At 42.3% G+C, this 16,223-nt stretch overlaps 1 protein-coding gene across 1 annotated transcript in view; it reads left to right on the top strand.

The window, feature by feature from the left end:
- LOC137324827 (connector enhancer of kinase suppressor of ras 3-like) overlaps positions 1 to 16,223 on the top strand; it is a 319,399-nt gene that overhangs the window by 96,329 nt on the left and 206,847 nt on the right. The window contains exons 5-6 of the mRNA XM_067989554.1: positions 9,985 to 10,026; positions 11,609 to 11,728. Of these exons, the coding sequence (XP_067845655.1) occupies positions 9,985 to 10,026; positions 11,609 to 11,728 (162 nt within the window). The remainder of the gene's footprint in view (positions 1 to 9,984; positions 10,027 to 11,608; positions 11,729 to 16,223) is intronic.

Raw genomic sequence — 16,223 nt, forward strand, 5'->3', positions numbered from 1 at the left:
CCAAAGCATGAGATGCCCTGTACGGATCTCCGAATAGGAGAAAGAACCTAGCCTGCATTTGGCACGTCACATGGCCTAGTGGAAATGTGGCATTTGTCTTGTATGAATCCTGTTTAGTGTTAATGGTGCGTGCCACGGTTGTTGACACACCAACATTTCACAGCACCAGTTTCTGACTTAGCTTGGGTACAGCCAAAAGTACCTGTGGCTGTTGATCATGGAAACAACTACAGTTGATCAGTGGGATCTTTTAGATGGGAAGAATTCTGCCCCACATGACTTACATAACAAAAGTAATGTCTCTGGTGTTCATAAACTGTTTTGCATGAGCATTTCTTTGGAAGTAGTTGAACTGTAATAGTGGGCCAAATTTCACTGGGCAGAAATAATGATTGAACCCCCCCCCCCCCACCAAACTTCAAAGGATTTCCATGTCCACTTTTAAGTTGTTTCAAGAAGGGAATAATTTAATATGAAGCTAGATTTAGGAGCTGCCTTGAACGGTAAGCAACAGAACTACTGGGGCTGCTAAACTTGGGCACTGTCCAAACTGAGAAACTGTTTTGAAGTCTGTTTGAAGTGCAGTAAATAAACAGGGTCCATAAAATGACCGAGTCCTAAATGCTGTACACCCTGGTAGTTTTAACCCCTGTGTCACGAATGGGAACATTTGTGCTAATAGTTGGATTTCCTATTCAGAAGCTGGATTGTTAATTAGTTGCTTGTAGCTATTTTCATTTGTGGGGGGAGGGATTGCTGAGAGAATAGAGGGTTGGCCTGGGAAGAGTCCTTTACTTAATCACCATCTGTAGTCGTGCTACCATTAATTATATTGATTATATCTTTAGAGGTGAATTACATGAAATTTTATGTTGGAATTCCTTCAAAGTAGTGAAACATTTCTAACTTGTAGTAATCCTACTGTAAAGCACATGATTTCTGGATGTTAAATGGACATTAAAAGCCTCCAATATAATACTATGAAACTAGTGTAATTTCTAGCAATGGACAGTTAATGACCTCAACCAGTGCACAACAGGCAGAAGTAACTGGTTTATACAAGTCTGGAGTCACTGAGAGTGCACTTCAATATTCTTCAAGTCACGAACCAATCTTATGCAGGGTCATGAAGCTTGGCCCTGTGGACATGAAGTAACATACCAGCTACCTTGAATATTAATGTGCATTTTTTAAAAAAGGATATGAATTTTGTTGTGCAGTATTCCCTCTCTGCTCCCTTCTCTTTCATCATTGCCCCCTCTGCCCAAGAAATGGCATATATCAGGAACAAGGTTATCACCTGTCTGACATCATAATTACCCAATTATTTAGTACTGGAATAAACTTCTAACTTGGAATAAGAATACAAAACCATCCACCAACTTCGATATGGGGAAAGTGCTGGAGAACTGGAGGATTGCAAATGTTACACCCATGTTCAAAAAAGGGGAGAAGGATAAACCTGGCAATTATAGGCCAGTCAGCCGAACACTGGTGGTGGGGAAGCTTTGAGACAATAATCCGGGACAAAATTAATTTGCACTTGGAAAAGTATGGGCTAATAAATGAAAGCACGGATTTGTTAAAGGAAAATCGTGTTTGAATAACTTGATTGGGTTCTTCGATGAAGTAACGGAGAGGGTTGATGAGGGTAGTGCTGCTGTTGTGTATATGCACTTTCAAAAGGCATTTGATAAATTACCACATAATAGACCTTTTTAGCAAAATTAAAGCCCATGGGATTAAAGGGACAGTGGCAGCATGGATACAAAATTGACTAAGGGTCAGAAAGTAGTCATAGAATCGTAGAAATTTATGGGACAAAAGGAGGCCATTCGGCCCATCGAGTCTGTGCTGGCCGAGAAAAAGCCATCCAGCCTAATCCCACTTTTCAGCTTTTAGTCTGTAGCCTTGTAGGTTATAGCACTTCAAGTGCACATCTAAGCACCTTTTAAATGGGGAGAGGGTTTCTACCTCTACCACCCTTCCAGGCAGGGAGTTTGACACCTACCACCCTGGTGAAAAAACTTTTCCGCAGCTCCCCTCTAATCCTTTTACCAATTACTTTAAATCTATGCCCCCTGATTATTGACCCCTCTGCTGAGGGAAATAAGTCCTTCCTATCCACTCTATCTCGGCCCCTCATAATTTTATACACCTCGATTAAATCTCCCCTCAGCCTCCCCTCTTCGAATGAAAATAACCCCAGCCTATCCAATCTTTCCTCCACAGCTAAAATTCTCCAGCCCTGGCAACATTCTTGTAAATCTCCTCTGTACCCTCTCTAGTGTAATCACATCTTTCCTATAATGTGGTGACCGGAACTGTACACAGTACTCAAGCTGTGGCCTAACTAGTGTTTTATACAGTTTTGGCACAACCTTCCTGCTCTTACTTTATTAGCCAAGGCATAGAATATATCCTGTATGCTGCCTTAACCACCTTCAGAGATCTGCGGACATGCGCTCCAAGGTCCCTCAGTATCCTCCCATTTATTGTGTATTTCCTTGCCTTGTTTGCCCTCCCCAGATGCATTACCTCACACTCCTCCAGATTGAATTACATTTGCCACTTTTCTGCCCACCTGACTAGTCCATTGATATCTTCCTGCAGTCTTCGCTATCAACCACATAGCCAATTTTTGTATCAGCTGCAAACTACTTAATCATGCCCCCTATATTTAAGTCTAAATCATTAATATATGCCACAAAAAGCAAGGGACCTAGTATTGAGCCCCGTGGGACCCCAATGGAAACAGCCTTCCAGTCACAAAAACACCCGTTGACCATTACGCTTTGCTTCCTGCCACTCAGCCAATTTTGGATCTAACTTGTCACTTTCCCTCGGATCCCATGGGCTTTTACTTTTCTGACCAATCTGCCATGTGGGACCTTGCTGAAATCCACGTAGACTAAATCAAACACACTACCCTCATCGACCCTCCTTGTTACCTCCTCAAAAAATTCTATTAAGTTAGTCAGACACCTCCCCTTAACAAATCCATGCTGATTGTCCTTCATTAATCCATGCCTTTCTAAATGATGATTAATACTGTCCCTCTGAATTGTTTCCAATAATTTGTCCACTGCCGAGGTTAGGCTGACTGGCTTGTAATTACTCTATCTATCCCTTTCTCCCTTTTTAAACAATGGTACAACGTTAGCGGTCCTCCAGCTCCACACCTGTAGCGAGAGGGGATTGGGAAATGATAGTCAGAGTCTCCGCTATTTCTTCCCATGCTTCTCTTAACAGCCTGGGATACATTTCATCCGGGCCTGGTGATTTATCTACTTTCAAAGATGCTAAACCCCTTAACATTTCCTCTCTCACTATGTTTATCCCATCCAATATTTCACACTCCTCCTTAACAACAATGTCTGCATCGTCCCTCTCTTTTGTGAAGACAGGCACAAAGTGTTCATTAAGAACCATACCCATATCTTCCACCTCCACACACAGATTACCTTTTTGGTCTCTAATGTGCTCTACTCTATCCTTAGTTATCCTCTTGCTCTTTATGTATTTATAAGACATCTTTGGGTTTTCCTTGATTTTTGCTTGCCAACATTCTTTCATGCCCTCTCTGCTTTCCTAATTTCCTTTTTAATTTCACCCCTGCACTTTTTAATACTCCCCTAGACTTTCTGCAGTATTGAGCTCTTGGTATCTGACATAGCTTCCCTTTTTTTTGTGCCTTATCTTACCCTGTATGCTCCTTGTCATCCAGGGGCCTCTAGATTTGGGAGTCCCACCCTTTTTCTTTGTGGGACCATATTTGCTCTGAATCCTCACTATCTGTTCCTTGAATGCCTCCTGCTGTCCTGACACTGATTTGCTTTCAAGTAGCTATTTCCAGTCCACTTTTGCTAAGTCATTTCTCAGCTTAATAAAATTGGCCTTTTCCCCAATTGAAAACCTGTCCCATCTTTGTCTTTTTCCTTAACTACTCTAAATCTGACTGAATTATGATAACTACCATCAAAATGCTCTCCCACTGATACTCCTTCCACCTGCCCAACTTCATTCCCTAAAACTAAGTCCAGAACTGCCCCCTCTCTTGGGCTTGCTACGTACTGGCTAAAAAGTCTTCCTGAATGCAATTTAAATATTCTGTGCTTTTTTTTTAGAATCATAGACGTTTACAACATGGAAACAGGCCCTTCAGCCCAACATGTCCATGTCGCCCAGTTTATACCACTAAGCTAGTCCCAATTGCCTGCACTTGGCCCATATCCCTCTATACCCATCTTACCCATGTAACTGTCCAAATGCTTTTTAAAAGACAAAATTGTACCCGCCTCTACTACTGCCTCTGGCAGCTCGTTCCAGACACTCACCACCCTTTGAGTGAAAAAATTGCCCCTCTGGACCCTTTTGTATCTCTCCCCTCTCACCTTAAATCTATGTCCCCTCGTTATAGACTCCCCTACCTTTGGGAAAAGATTTTGACTATCTACCTTATCTATGCCCCTCATTATTTTATAGACTTGAATAAGATCACCCCTTAACCTCCTACTCTCCAGGGAAAAAAGTCCCAGTCTATCCAACCTCTCCCTATAAGTCAAACCATCAAGTCCTGGTAGCATCCCAGTAAATCTTTTCTGCACTCTTTCGAGTTTAATAATATCCTTTCTATAATAGGTTGACCAGAACTGTACACAGTATTCCGAGTGTGGCCTTACTAATGTCTTGTACAACTTCAACAAGACATCCCAACTCCTGTATTCAATGTTCTGACCAATGAAACCAAGCATGCTGAATGCCTTCTTCACCGGAGATTTATCTACCTTGATGCGCGTTAAGACTTCCAGCACCTCCCTCTCTGTAATATGTACACTCCTCAAGACATCACTATTTATTTCCCCAAGTTCCCGAATATCCATGCCTTTCTCAACCGTAATTACCGATGTGAAATATTCATTTAGGATCTCGCCCATCTCTTGTGGTTCCGCACATAGATGACCTTGTTGATCCTTAAGAGGCCCTACTCTCTCCCTAGTTACTCTTTTTCCCTTTATGTATTTGTAGAAGCTCTTTGGATTCTCCTTTGCCTTATCTGCCAAAGCAATCTCATGTCCCCTTTTTGCCCTCCTGATTTCTCTCTTAACTCTACTCCGGCAATCTCTATACTCTTCAAGGGATCCACTTGAACCCAGCTGTCTATGCATGTCATATGCCTCCTTCTTCTTTTTGACTAGGGCCTCAATCTCCCGAGTCATCCAAGGTTCCCTACTTCTACCAGCCTTGCCCTTAACTTTATAAGGAATGTGTTAACACACTTTTGAAAGCCTCCCACTTACCAGACGTCCCTTTGCCTGCCAACAGACTCTCCCAATCAACTTCTGAAAGTTCCTGTCTAATACCATCAAAATTGGCCTTTCCCCAATTTAGAATTTTAACTTTTGGGCCAGACCTATCATTCTCCATAGCTATCTTAAAACTAATGGAATTATGATCACTGGTCCCAAAGTGATCCCTCACTAACACTTCTGTCACCTGCCCTTCCTTATTTCCCAAGAGGAGGTCAAGTTTTGCCCCCTCTCTAGTCGGGCCATCCACATACTGAATGAGAAATTCCTCCTGAATGCACTCAACAAATTTCTCCCCATCCAAGCCCCTAATGCTATGGCTGTCCCAGTCAATGTTGGGAAAGCTAAAGTCCCCTACTATTACCACCCTATTTTTCTTGCAGCTGTCTGTAATCTCCTTACATATTTGCTCCTCAATTTCCCGTTGACTATTTGGGGGTCTGTAGTACAATCCTTCTTATTTTTCAGTTCTACCCATATGGACTCAGTGGGCGAACCCTCGGATATATCCCCTCTCACTACTGCCGTGATGTTCTCCCTAATCAAGAACGCAACTCCCCCTCCTCTCTTACCTCCTGCTCTATCTTTCCTCTAGCATCTGTACCCTGGAACATTGAGCTGCCAGTCCTGCCCCTCCCTTAGCCATGTTTCAGTAATAGCTATAACATCCCAGTCCCATGTACCCATCCATGCCCTGAGTTCATCTGCCTTGCCCATCAGACTTCTTGCATTGAAATAAATGTAGTTTAATCTAGACTTCCCTTGGTCTTTGCCCTGCTTTCTCAGACCATCTGTCCGGTCATGTTTTGTACACTCTCCCTTACTGCCTTTTGTTTCTGTCACCACTTTACTTCCCACTGACTTCCTGCATCGGTTCCCATCCCCCTGCCACATTAGTTTAAACCCTCCCCAACAGCACTAGCAAACACTCCCCCTAAGACATTGGTTCCAGTCCTGCCCAGATGCAGACCGTCCAATTTGTACTGGTCCCACCTCCCCCAGAACCGGTTCCAATGGCCCAGGAATTTGAATCCCTCCCTCTTGCACCATCTCTCAAGCCACGTATTCATCCTAGCTATCCTGTCATTCCTACTCTGACTAGCCCGTGGCACTGGTAGGAATCCTGAGATTACTACCTTTTGAGGTCCTACTTTTTAGTTTAACTCCTAACTCCCTAAATTCAGCTTGTAGGACCTCATCCCGTTTTTTACCTATATCGTTGGTACCTATATGCACCACGACAACTGGCTGTTCACCCTCCCCCTCCAGAATGTCCTGCAGCTGCTCCGAGACATCCCTGACCCTTGCACCAGGGAGGCAATATACCATCCTGGAGTCTCGGTTGCGTCCGCAGAAACGCCTGTCTATTCCCCTTACAATCGAGTCCCCCATCACTATAGCTCTGCCACTCTTTTTCCTGCCCTCCTGTGCAGCAGAGCCAGCCACGGTGCCATGAACCTGGCCGCTGTCACCTTCCCCTGGTGAGCCATCTCCCCCAACAGTATCCAAAACGGTATACCTGTTTTGGAGGGAGATGACCGCAGGGGACCCCTGCACTGCCTTCCTACTCTTCCTCTGTCTGTTGGTCACCCATTCACTATCTCCCTCAGTAATTTTTATCTGTGGTGTGACCAACTCACTGAACGTGCTATCCATGACTTCCTCAGCATCGCGGATGCCCCAAAGTAAGTCCATCCGCAGCTCCAGAGCCGTCAAGTGGTCAAACAGTAGCCGCAGCTGGACACACTTCCCGCAGGTGAAGGAACCAGGGACACGGGAAGGATCCCTGAATTCCCACATACCACAAGAGGAACATGACACGTGCCATGACTTAACCCTTAAAGTTAGCTTAACAACAACTACAATGTCAAGAAAAAAAAGGAAAGAAAAACTACTTACCAGTCACCAGCCAATCACTTACCTGTTGGCTGTGACTTTGTGCCTCCAGCAGCTGCAGTCGCTCGATCCTCCTCCTAGTCAACTTGCTTGCCCTCCTCACAGTGCCTCCTTTTTTTTGGTTAGAGGAGGAGGGAGGGAAACACAAGTATACCTTTTACACTGATTCTATCCCAGTTAATATTACAGTAGTTGAAATCCCCTACTATTACTGCCCTATTGTTTTTGCACTTCTCAGAATTTTGCCTACATATTTGTTCTTCTATCTCCCTCTGACTGAGGGTCTCTCGTACTCTCAGCAGTGTGATTGCCCCATTTTTGTTGTTTAGCTCAACCCACATGGCCTCATTTGATCCTTCTAACATACTATTCCCTCCTCACAGCTGTAATTGTTTCTTTAACCAACATTGCCACCCCCATACCTCTTATCCCCCTCACTATCTCATCTGAACAACCTGTAACCAGGTATGTTGAGCTGCCATTCCTGCCCTCTTTAAGCCATGTTTCAATAATAGCTATGATGTCATACTTCCATGTGTCTATATGTGCCCTCAGCTCCCTTGTACCCAGACCAATGCACTGTCGAATATTCCCTAGGAAGTGTAGTGAACAATGAGGAGGATAGTGATAGACTTCAAGAGGATATAGACAGGCTGGCGGAATGGGCGGACACATGGCAGATGAAATTTAATACAGAAAAATGTAAAATGATACATTTTGGTAGGAAGAATGAGGAGAGGCAATATAAACTAAATGGTACAATTTTAAAGGGGGTGTAGGAACAGAGACACCTGTGGGTGCAAATACACAAAACTTTGAAGGTGGCAGGACAAGTTGAGAAGGCTGTTTTTTTTAATAAAAAAGCAGATGGGATCCTTGGCTTTATTAATAGAGGCACAGGGTACAAAAACAAGCAAGTTATGCTAAACCTTTATAAAACACTGGTTAGGCCTCAGCTGGAGTAATGCGTTCAATTCTGGGCACCACACTTTGGGAAGGATGTCATGGCCTTAGAGAATGTGCTGAAGAGATTTACTAGAATGGTGCCAGGGATGTGTGACTTCAGTTATGTGGAGAGATTGGAGAAGCTGGGGTTGTTCTCTGGTTAAGGGGAGATCTGATAGAGGTGTTCAAAATCATGAAGGGTTTTGACAGTAAATAAGGAGAAATTGTTTCCAGTGGCAGAAGGGTCGGTAACCAGAGGACACAGATTTAAGGTGATTGACAAGAGCCAGAGGTGACATGAGGAAACATTTGTTTACAGTTGTAATGCACTGTCTGAAAGAGTGGTGGAAGCAGATTCAATCGTAATTTTCAAAAGGGAATTGATAAATACTTGAAGGGAAAAAAATTACAAGGCTATGGGGAAAGAGCAGTGGAATGGGACTAATTGGATAGCTCTTTCGAAGAGCTGGCACAGGCAGGATGGGCCGAATGGCCTGCTCCTGTGCTATACCTACTATAAACTTCTGAACTGTTTGTTTTTATTTTTGTAATGAAACCCTTTCAGAATTAAACGTTAATAGTTGCATTCTCCCACCTGTAACTGATAACTGGCTTGTGTTCCTTCTGGAATGGTGACAGTTAAAATTTGTAATTCATTCATAACTCACGAATGTGGATTTGAAACTGTCTCAAAACCAACTACATTGTACAATTGACAGATGAAGAAAGCTACTGTATTTTGAGAACAAAATATTGTTAGCAGATTTGTAATGTGTTCCATTTACTTTGTCCCCAGAGTTGAAGTCACTCACAGCATTTCATTAGGATGAAATGGTTCAAACTGCCCACTTCGTGTTTAGTCTGGTTGGTGCTGGTCCACTGTCTACTGATGGAAGCTGCGCAGCACAAAGGCTGAACACATCAAACAAGAGATGCTAGACACAATTGGCATGACTTTTTAAGCATCTGTTGCTTAGCAGTCTCCATTGATAAAAGATTTGGTCTTTGGACGAGGAGACTTTTTGCTATTTATCTGGGGTAATATTGGTATAAAGCACATCTTTTTGATCTGATTTGGCTTATGCATTGAGGCACTGCTTATATTGCAGATTCCACTGAATCCCTACTCATATCACACTCTGGCAGATTATTTGAACAGGACTTTAGCTAGTGGAAGAGAAGACTGCATTTGAAGCTTGTAAATGGTCACAGTTCTATCCAAATCCAGACTTCTTAAGGTGACACCCTTTCTCTTTCCTCCCCTCCCCACCCCCTCCACCCCAACCTCCACCGTCCAAAACGAAAATTATTCCTTGCCCCCTCACAATTTTGAACAATTGTAAGTTGTCCCTTAAGTGTTTGATTTACTGACTACATTGCAATCTACACGCTAGTTACCCTTGCCACATCCCCACTGTGTTGAAATTGACATTCCTTCACGTTAGATAGGTGGTTGAAAGAAGAGGGGAATATGGGAACAGAGTGGGCATATGGTATTAGGATCACTGCTAGTGTGGAGGATAAACATCAACACAGACTGGTTTGGCCGAATGGCTTGTTTTCTATGTAATCCTATGTTCAAAGTAATCCGAACTTCTCTACCCTTCTAACCATGACACAAATGTGCAGAGTTTTTCCACTGTTCCATTTTTGTCTTACAACTTATATTGTAAACTAACAACTCTTATGTGAGGAAGGCACTGCAGTAGTCGTATATGCTCAATAAACTAACTGCCTTGGTTAAATCGGGAATCATGTTTCCTGTTTACAACTTACTGGAGATCTAAAATGCGTTCCCTCACTGATTTTGTTTTGCATTAATTTTTACTGACAGGACTCCACTGTGTTTGAAATGGAAGACGGTGTTATTAACGTTGTAAGTACTCATTTTGCTTTTATACTTCTGATGCTGCAGAAAAGCAACTAAAGTCTCAATATACCCAACATGCTTGAAACAATAGAGAGGCAAGAGGAAGGGAAGGGGAAGCAGTTGCACGTCCACGTGAGCTCTCATTAGTAGAGAACATACCCATGCTAGCCCCCTAATATCCCCATCGTCCCCCCCCCCCCCACCCCATGATGACGTAACACACCACTCCCTTCCATAATCTAATACCAACTTCTCCATGCACACAAAATTGTAAATTGCCAGCTTGTAATTTAAAAGATGATATAAAAATAACAGGTGTGGCATTTTCCTATATTTAAATATATGTGGGCATGCTCTTCAACTATGAGGGGAGCATTTGTCTACATGCATACTCTTCAGCTAAAATCCTTGTAGTATAACCCCAGCTTGTTTTTTTTCATCTCTAGTTCAAAAGCATTGAGGTCCATTGCACCTCTACCACCACCCCAGCTGAGATGAGCTAACGCAACATAGATTGGAAGGTCAATCTTGTGACCTTCCCAGTTTGGTGCAGCACCTCACTGGAAACTCCATTTATCCACAATGCCAATAGATAGAACCTCTGCCATATGGTATCTGAGCATGAACAAAGTGTGGGAGAATCTCTCTTGCTTTCAGTTGATGCTTGATCCTAAAGCTGAATCTCTGACCCTGTATTCTTAAGGCTTTGTGTATTTTAAACATTTACTAATGTTTTTAACTCGTCTACTTCACAATAGAATGCTAGTTGGTGGGATAGTTGTCTTTAAAGTGCTAGTGGTTTTATGATACACCAATTAAAGAATTAGCTAACCAGGTTATTATCTGGTGCTGTTTGTTTACAAAAGTCTGGGTCCAATCCTTTGAATAATGGACACAGTGTGACATTCTCTTATAATTGGAATGAAAAAATGCCTATTTCTGGTAATAGGCTGAATATACATTATTGCTAAACAGAGAACTTTGTGTACTTTTTTTTCACATCTGTGACATGTTATCAGTGTAGACTTTGAGCACTTCCTCTTGCTGAAAAGTGCTTTTAAAGAGTAAAGTAATTTTAAGTGTTAAATCTGGCACTTTTCCCCAAAATCAAATTTATGCTTTTGCTTCTCAGCACTTTGTATTTAGTAGTCTTCTCACTAACCATTTCAAGCTGATTGTAAAACTTTAGCAGTTTGAGGACTAGAGTGTGGTGACATGTGCTAAACTGCACTGCCTCTGGTATTGGCTGCAATAACCTTGTTAATTCCACCAACTTCATAAATTACAACAGTTAAGATTTGAGTTGACATGGTATGCTCATTAACTTAAAGTCTTCCTCTAGATGAATTGTTACCTTTTTTTTCAAAAAAAGTATTTTTTTAATCTATTAGAGACCTGCAAACAAAAAACACTGGCCAAGTAGGGGTTGCAAAAGTCATTAATGTTAATGCATGTGTTTAGTTTTTGATTTAATATTTCATCATATTTGCACTATATATTTAGACATTTTAAAAATACATAATCGACATGACTGTTCTTAGTGTGTTCACTATGCCCCATAGTCCAATTTGTAACCATTTTTTTCCAGTGTAAAGTTCTTAATGGCATTTGTGATCAGACGATTAGATCTACATCTGACCCTTTGTTAAGCCAGAGCGCTTGTTTAGAGGAGGTTCAGTTAATAAACATTAAACCAAGTGAAGGACTGGTAAGATGTGTTTTTATTTTTTAATTATATAATTTCTTGTCTTATCCATGTTATGACTGTGTTCTCCTTGTTTTTTCCCTTCTAATTGGTTGTTTTTATTTCCTACTTTAGCTATTTACCTTTCATGTCATGCAGAATTTCTCCCCGATCATACTCCACCAGAACAAAATCTCTATTCAGTTGCAGTGCAGGAAAAAAATTGAGTTACCATGACTGTTCCAACCAGTCTCGTGGTAATAGGAACACTTTTGATGATTTTAAATGTTGTGTAGAGGTGCAGGGAATGTTCCTGGGAATAAAATTTCTGAGAAATGACCTGCAATTTAATTTACAGCACGTTGGTATAGTTGCCTGAACTTCGAGCCTCGAACTCTGCCTCTAGGGAGCCCATGACCAATTGCACCCATGCCTTTTCCCATGCTTTGCTTCGCTTCTGCACTTGACTTTTTAAAAAAAACTTTCTCTTGTAAATCAGCCTGCTGCCCCCTACAACGCGGCATCCACCTTTGCCAAGCTTCAGCAGTCGTCTCCACCAAGACTTGCCTCTCCTACACCTTGGTTCCACCAGATGCACAGCCCAATGACTTGCTCCATGCATCAGTAATGCTGTGGGCGATCTGTTATTGTTGAGAAAAAAGTTCAATTAATTACATTTCGATCTTTGTCATCAATTCAGAAGCCACTTCAAATTTTACTTGTGATTTATAACTTGTGACTTGATCTACACTGCAACAGAGGAAAAATAATACTTAGTATATTGGCTATTGGTGGGAAAATTTCTTAAACTGCTTCCATTTTGTTTAAGTTTAGAAAATGACCAGACATTTTTTTATGTCTAGCAATTCCAATGTTACTATAGTAAAACAGGCAATTTTGTGATATTTTTGCAATATTTCCACAGATGAGAATTTTGATTCCCAGGATTGTCAGCAGTTTGATTTTAATGAGACGTGTGTGAAGTGCTGACATTCTGCCTTTTCCTGGTGGCCTGACCGTGAAAGAAGTTAACAGCTATACTTACAGTCAACATGCAATCTGATTGTGTGGGTGTTTGGGAAAGGTCCAAATTGTATTCGTCTGGAATTACAGCTTTATAGACTGAGAGAATTTCAGGCATCTGCACTGTTTCCATTATTTTCACTGGGAATTGGGATAGTGATTATTGCAGAGAAGAAATTTTGGTAACATGACCACCATTTTTTGTTTTAGGAGTACTCAGTAAAGGAAGCTGAACGTGGAAAGTTGGGGCAAAAATATCCTTGTGGTGTTTTGGTCAAAGTTAGCAATTGAAATTGACAAACTGAATTATGTTCACCCTATCTACACACAGAATTGTTAGCCTTTAGATCGTGACTTGACAATTGAACTGATGGCACAACAGTGCTTACATATTGAATAAAAGTGAGTTTGAGGGAGAAACACAGCAAAAGTAAATTTGGTACCTTTGGTTCAGTAACAAAGTGAAGGAGGAGGATAACATTTCACTTCATTTTCATTCTTTGTGGATAAGCATGTTGACCAGAAGTCACCGGTTAACGGTTTTGGCTTAGTACACAGAGGAAGAGTCAATTCTCTCTCAATTCGCTTTATTAACGTTATTAGATCATGTACATACCACTTATACGTCTAGTTAGATATAGGCATGCAGTTTACAGCAGGTTATACGGTTTTATACTCAAACTAGGATTTAAACGCACACCCACTAAGTTTTCCTGATTAATACTCCGAGTATTAGGCTTTAAACGCACACCCACTAGGTTTCTCTGACGACACTCCCCGAGTGTTCACAGAATAAAAAGGATATTATATTACCCTGAAAGGAGAGGTACTGCTGGCCAGGCAATTCTCTCTGTTACTCCCGACGCCGTCTCTACGTCCCTGACGTAGTCTTTACGTCCCTGACGTAAGGTTCCCACTTCCACGAGGGTTAGTCTCCCTCACAGACAAACACACACCAACAAAAACACACTGAGTCCAAGCTAGCAATTCTTCAGTATTATCCCCCAAGTCTGTCTTTTCGAATGATGCTGTCTTCTCTGGTTGGCTCAAAGTTGCTGGAGTGATCGATGTCATCCCCTGATTGGCTCTGTTCCAAGGGCCTAGGTAGCATCACCTCCTTTGTCTCTAAGAAGTGGAACGAATTCAAACCGGTTCTGGCCAGATCTGGCCAGTTCAGACCAGTGACTGAACTCCAGGTCACCTCAGTTCAAAAGGTCAGTGTCTTTGTTAGCACTTCGAATTAAGCTCAATAGGTTTCTGCAGCCTCTGGCCAACAAGCATCTAAAGAGGATTGAAGGTTAACAAGATGAGTGCAGTTAAAGGTAATCGGGTCAACATAAGTAAATGGTTCATGCCATTAGACCATGAAAATATCATCCCGTAGAATGCGCCCAGTCATGGTCATAGAATGGAGATTGTAATGTTAGATTGGCATCCTGGAATTTTGCCAGATTACTCTGGGGATCAGGAAGAAATTTCACCAAGCATTAGAATCATAGAATCATAGAATTGTAGCATCGTTACGGCACAGAAGGAGGCCATTTGGCACATCGAGCCAATGCCAGCTCTTTGTAAGAGCAATCCAGTTGGTTCCATTCCCCTGCTCTTTTCCTGTAGCCCTGCAATTGTTTTCCCTTCAAATATTTATCCAATTCCTTTTTGAAAGCCATGATTGAATCTGCTTCTACCACCCTATCAGGCAATGCATCCTAGATCATAACTACTCGCTGCGTAAAAAAAGTTTTTCCTCATGTCTCCTTTGGTTCTTGTGCCAATCACCTTAAATCTGTCCTCTGGTTCTCGACTCTTCCGCCAATGGGAACAGTTTCTCTCTATCTAAACCAGTCATGATTTTGAATACCTCTATCAAATCTCTTCTCAACCTTCTCTGCTCTAAGGGGAACAACCCCAGCTTCTCCAGTCTATCCATGTAACTGAAGTCTCCATCACTGGAACTATTCCAGTAAATCTTTTCTGCACCCTTTCTAAGGCCATTATCTTGGATATCCTCAGGAGATTTAAAACCAGATGCAGTAAATTATACATGGTTTTCGAAAGGAGTTACATACTGATAGAAGTATAGATAGAGGGATTTAATAGATATTCAGAATCATGAAGGGTCTAGACAGAGTAGATAGAGAGAAACTTTTTTTATTTGTTCATGGGATGTGGGCGTCGCTGGCAAGGCCAGCATTTGTTGTCCATCCCTAATTGCCCTTGAGAAGGTGGTGGTGAGCCACCGCCTTGAGCCACTGCACTCCGTGTGTGAAGGTTCTCCCACAGTGCTGTTAGGGAGTTCCAGGATTTTGACCCAGTGACGATGAAGGAACAGCAGTATGATTCCATTGGTGGAGGGTTCAAGAACCAGAGGACATAGATTTAAGGTGATTGGCAAAAGAACCAAAGGTGACATGAGGAAAAGCTTTTTTACACAGCGAGTGGTTAGGATCTGGAATGCACTGCCTGAGGGGGTGGTGGAGGCAGATTCAATCATGGCTTTCAAAAGGGAATTGGATAAGTACTTGAAGTGAAAAAAATTTGCAGGGCTACAGGGAAAGTTGGGGGGGAGTGGGACTAGCTGGATTGCTCTTGCAACCAGCACGGACTCAACAGGCTGAATGGCCTCCTTCTGTGCTGTAACTATTCCATGATTCTATGATAACTTAATGGCTGGAAGGCCTTTCCTTTCTACTGTGTTCATCAAGAGCTTTTACAGGTATGATATAGTGTGTGGAATAATCTTTCAAGTTCAATGTTGTAAAGCTATTTACAATTGCATCTGACTGGGTGAATTTTGCCTACTTCAATCGAAGCAAATTTCCCACCTGCAGGACAGACCCACCAGAAATTGGGGGCACAATGGCAAATAGTTGGGGGAGGGGTGTGGTGTGGTTGGGGGGTGGAGGAAGAGTAGCCCTGGGACGACTTAACGTTGACTCAAGACCCCATGAAGTCTTATGGCTTCAGGTGAAACATGAACAAGGAAACCTCCTGCTACTTAACACCTAACACCATCTTTCTCCCCCCATATCCCCCACCTCAGCTGATGAATCAGTATCCCTCCGTGTTGAACCCACTTGAAGGAAGCACGGAGGGTAGCAAGAGCACAGAATATAATCTGTGTGTGGGACTTCAAAGTCTGTCACCGAGTGGCTCAGTAGTACCACCACTGACTGAGCTGGCCAAGTCCTGAAGGATTGGGATTGCAGCAGGTGGTGAGAGAACCAGTAAAAGGAAATAACTAACTTGACCTCATCCTCACCAATCCACCTGTTGCAGATGCATCTGTCTCTTGGTAGGTAGGAGTGACTACTGCACAGTCATCTTGGAGAATAAGTCCCATCTTCACACTGAGGACACCCTCCATTGTGTCATGTGGCACTACCACAGTGCTAAGTGGAATAGATTAAGAACGGATCAAGTAGCTCAAAACTGGGCATCTATGAAACCCTGTGGGCCATCAGCAGCAGCAGAATTGTATACCACTACAATCTGT

The sequence above is a fragment of the Heptranchias perlo genome, chromosome 8 (assembly GCF_035084215.1).
Source record: "Heptranchias perlo isolate sHepPer1 chromosome 8, sHepPer1.hap1, whole genome shotgun sequence".
In the NCBI taxonomy this organism is placed as follows: Eukaryota; Metazoa; Chordata; class Chondrichthyes; order Hexanchiformes; family Hexanchidae; genus Heptranchias; species Heptranchias perlo.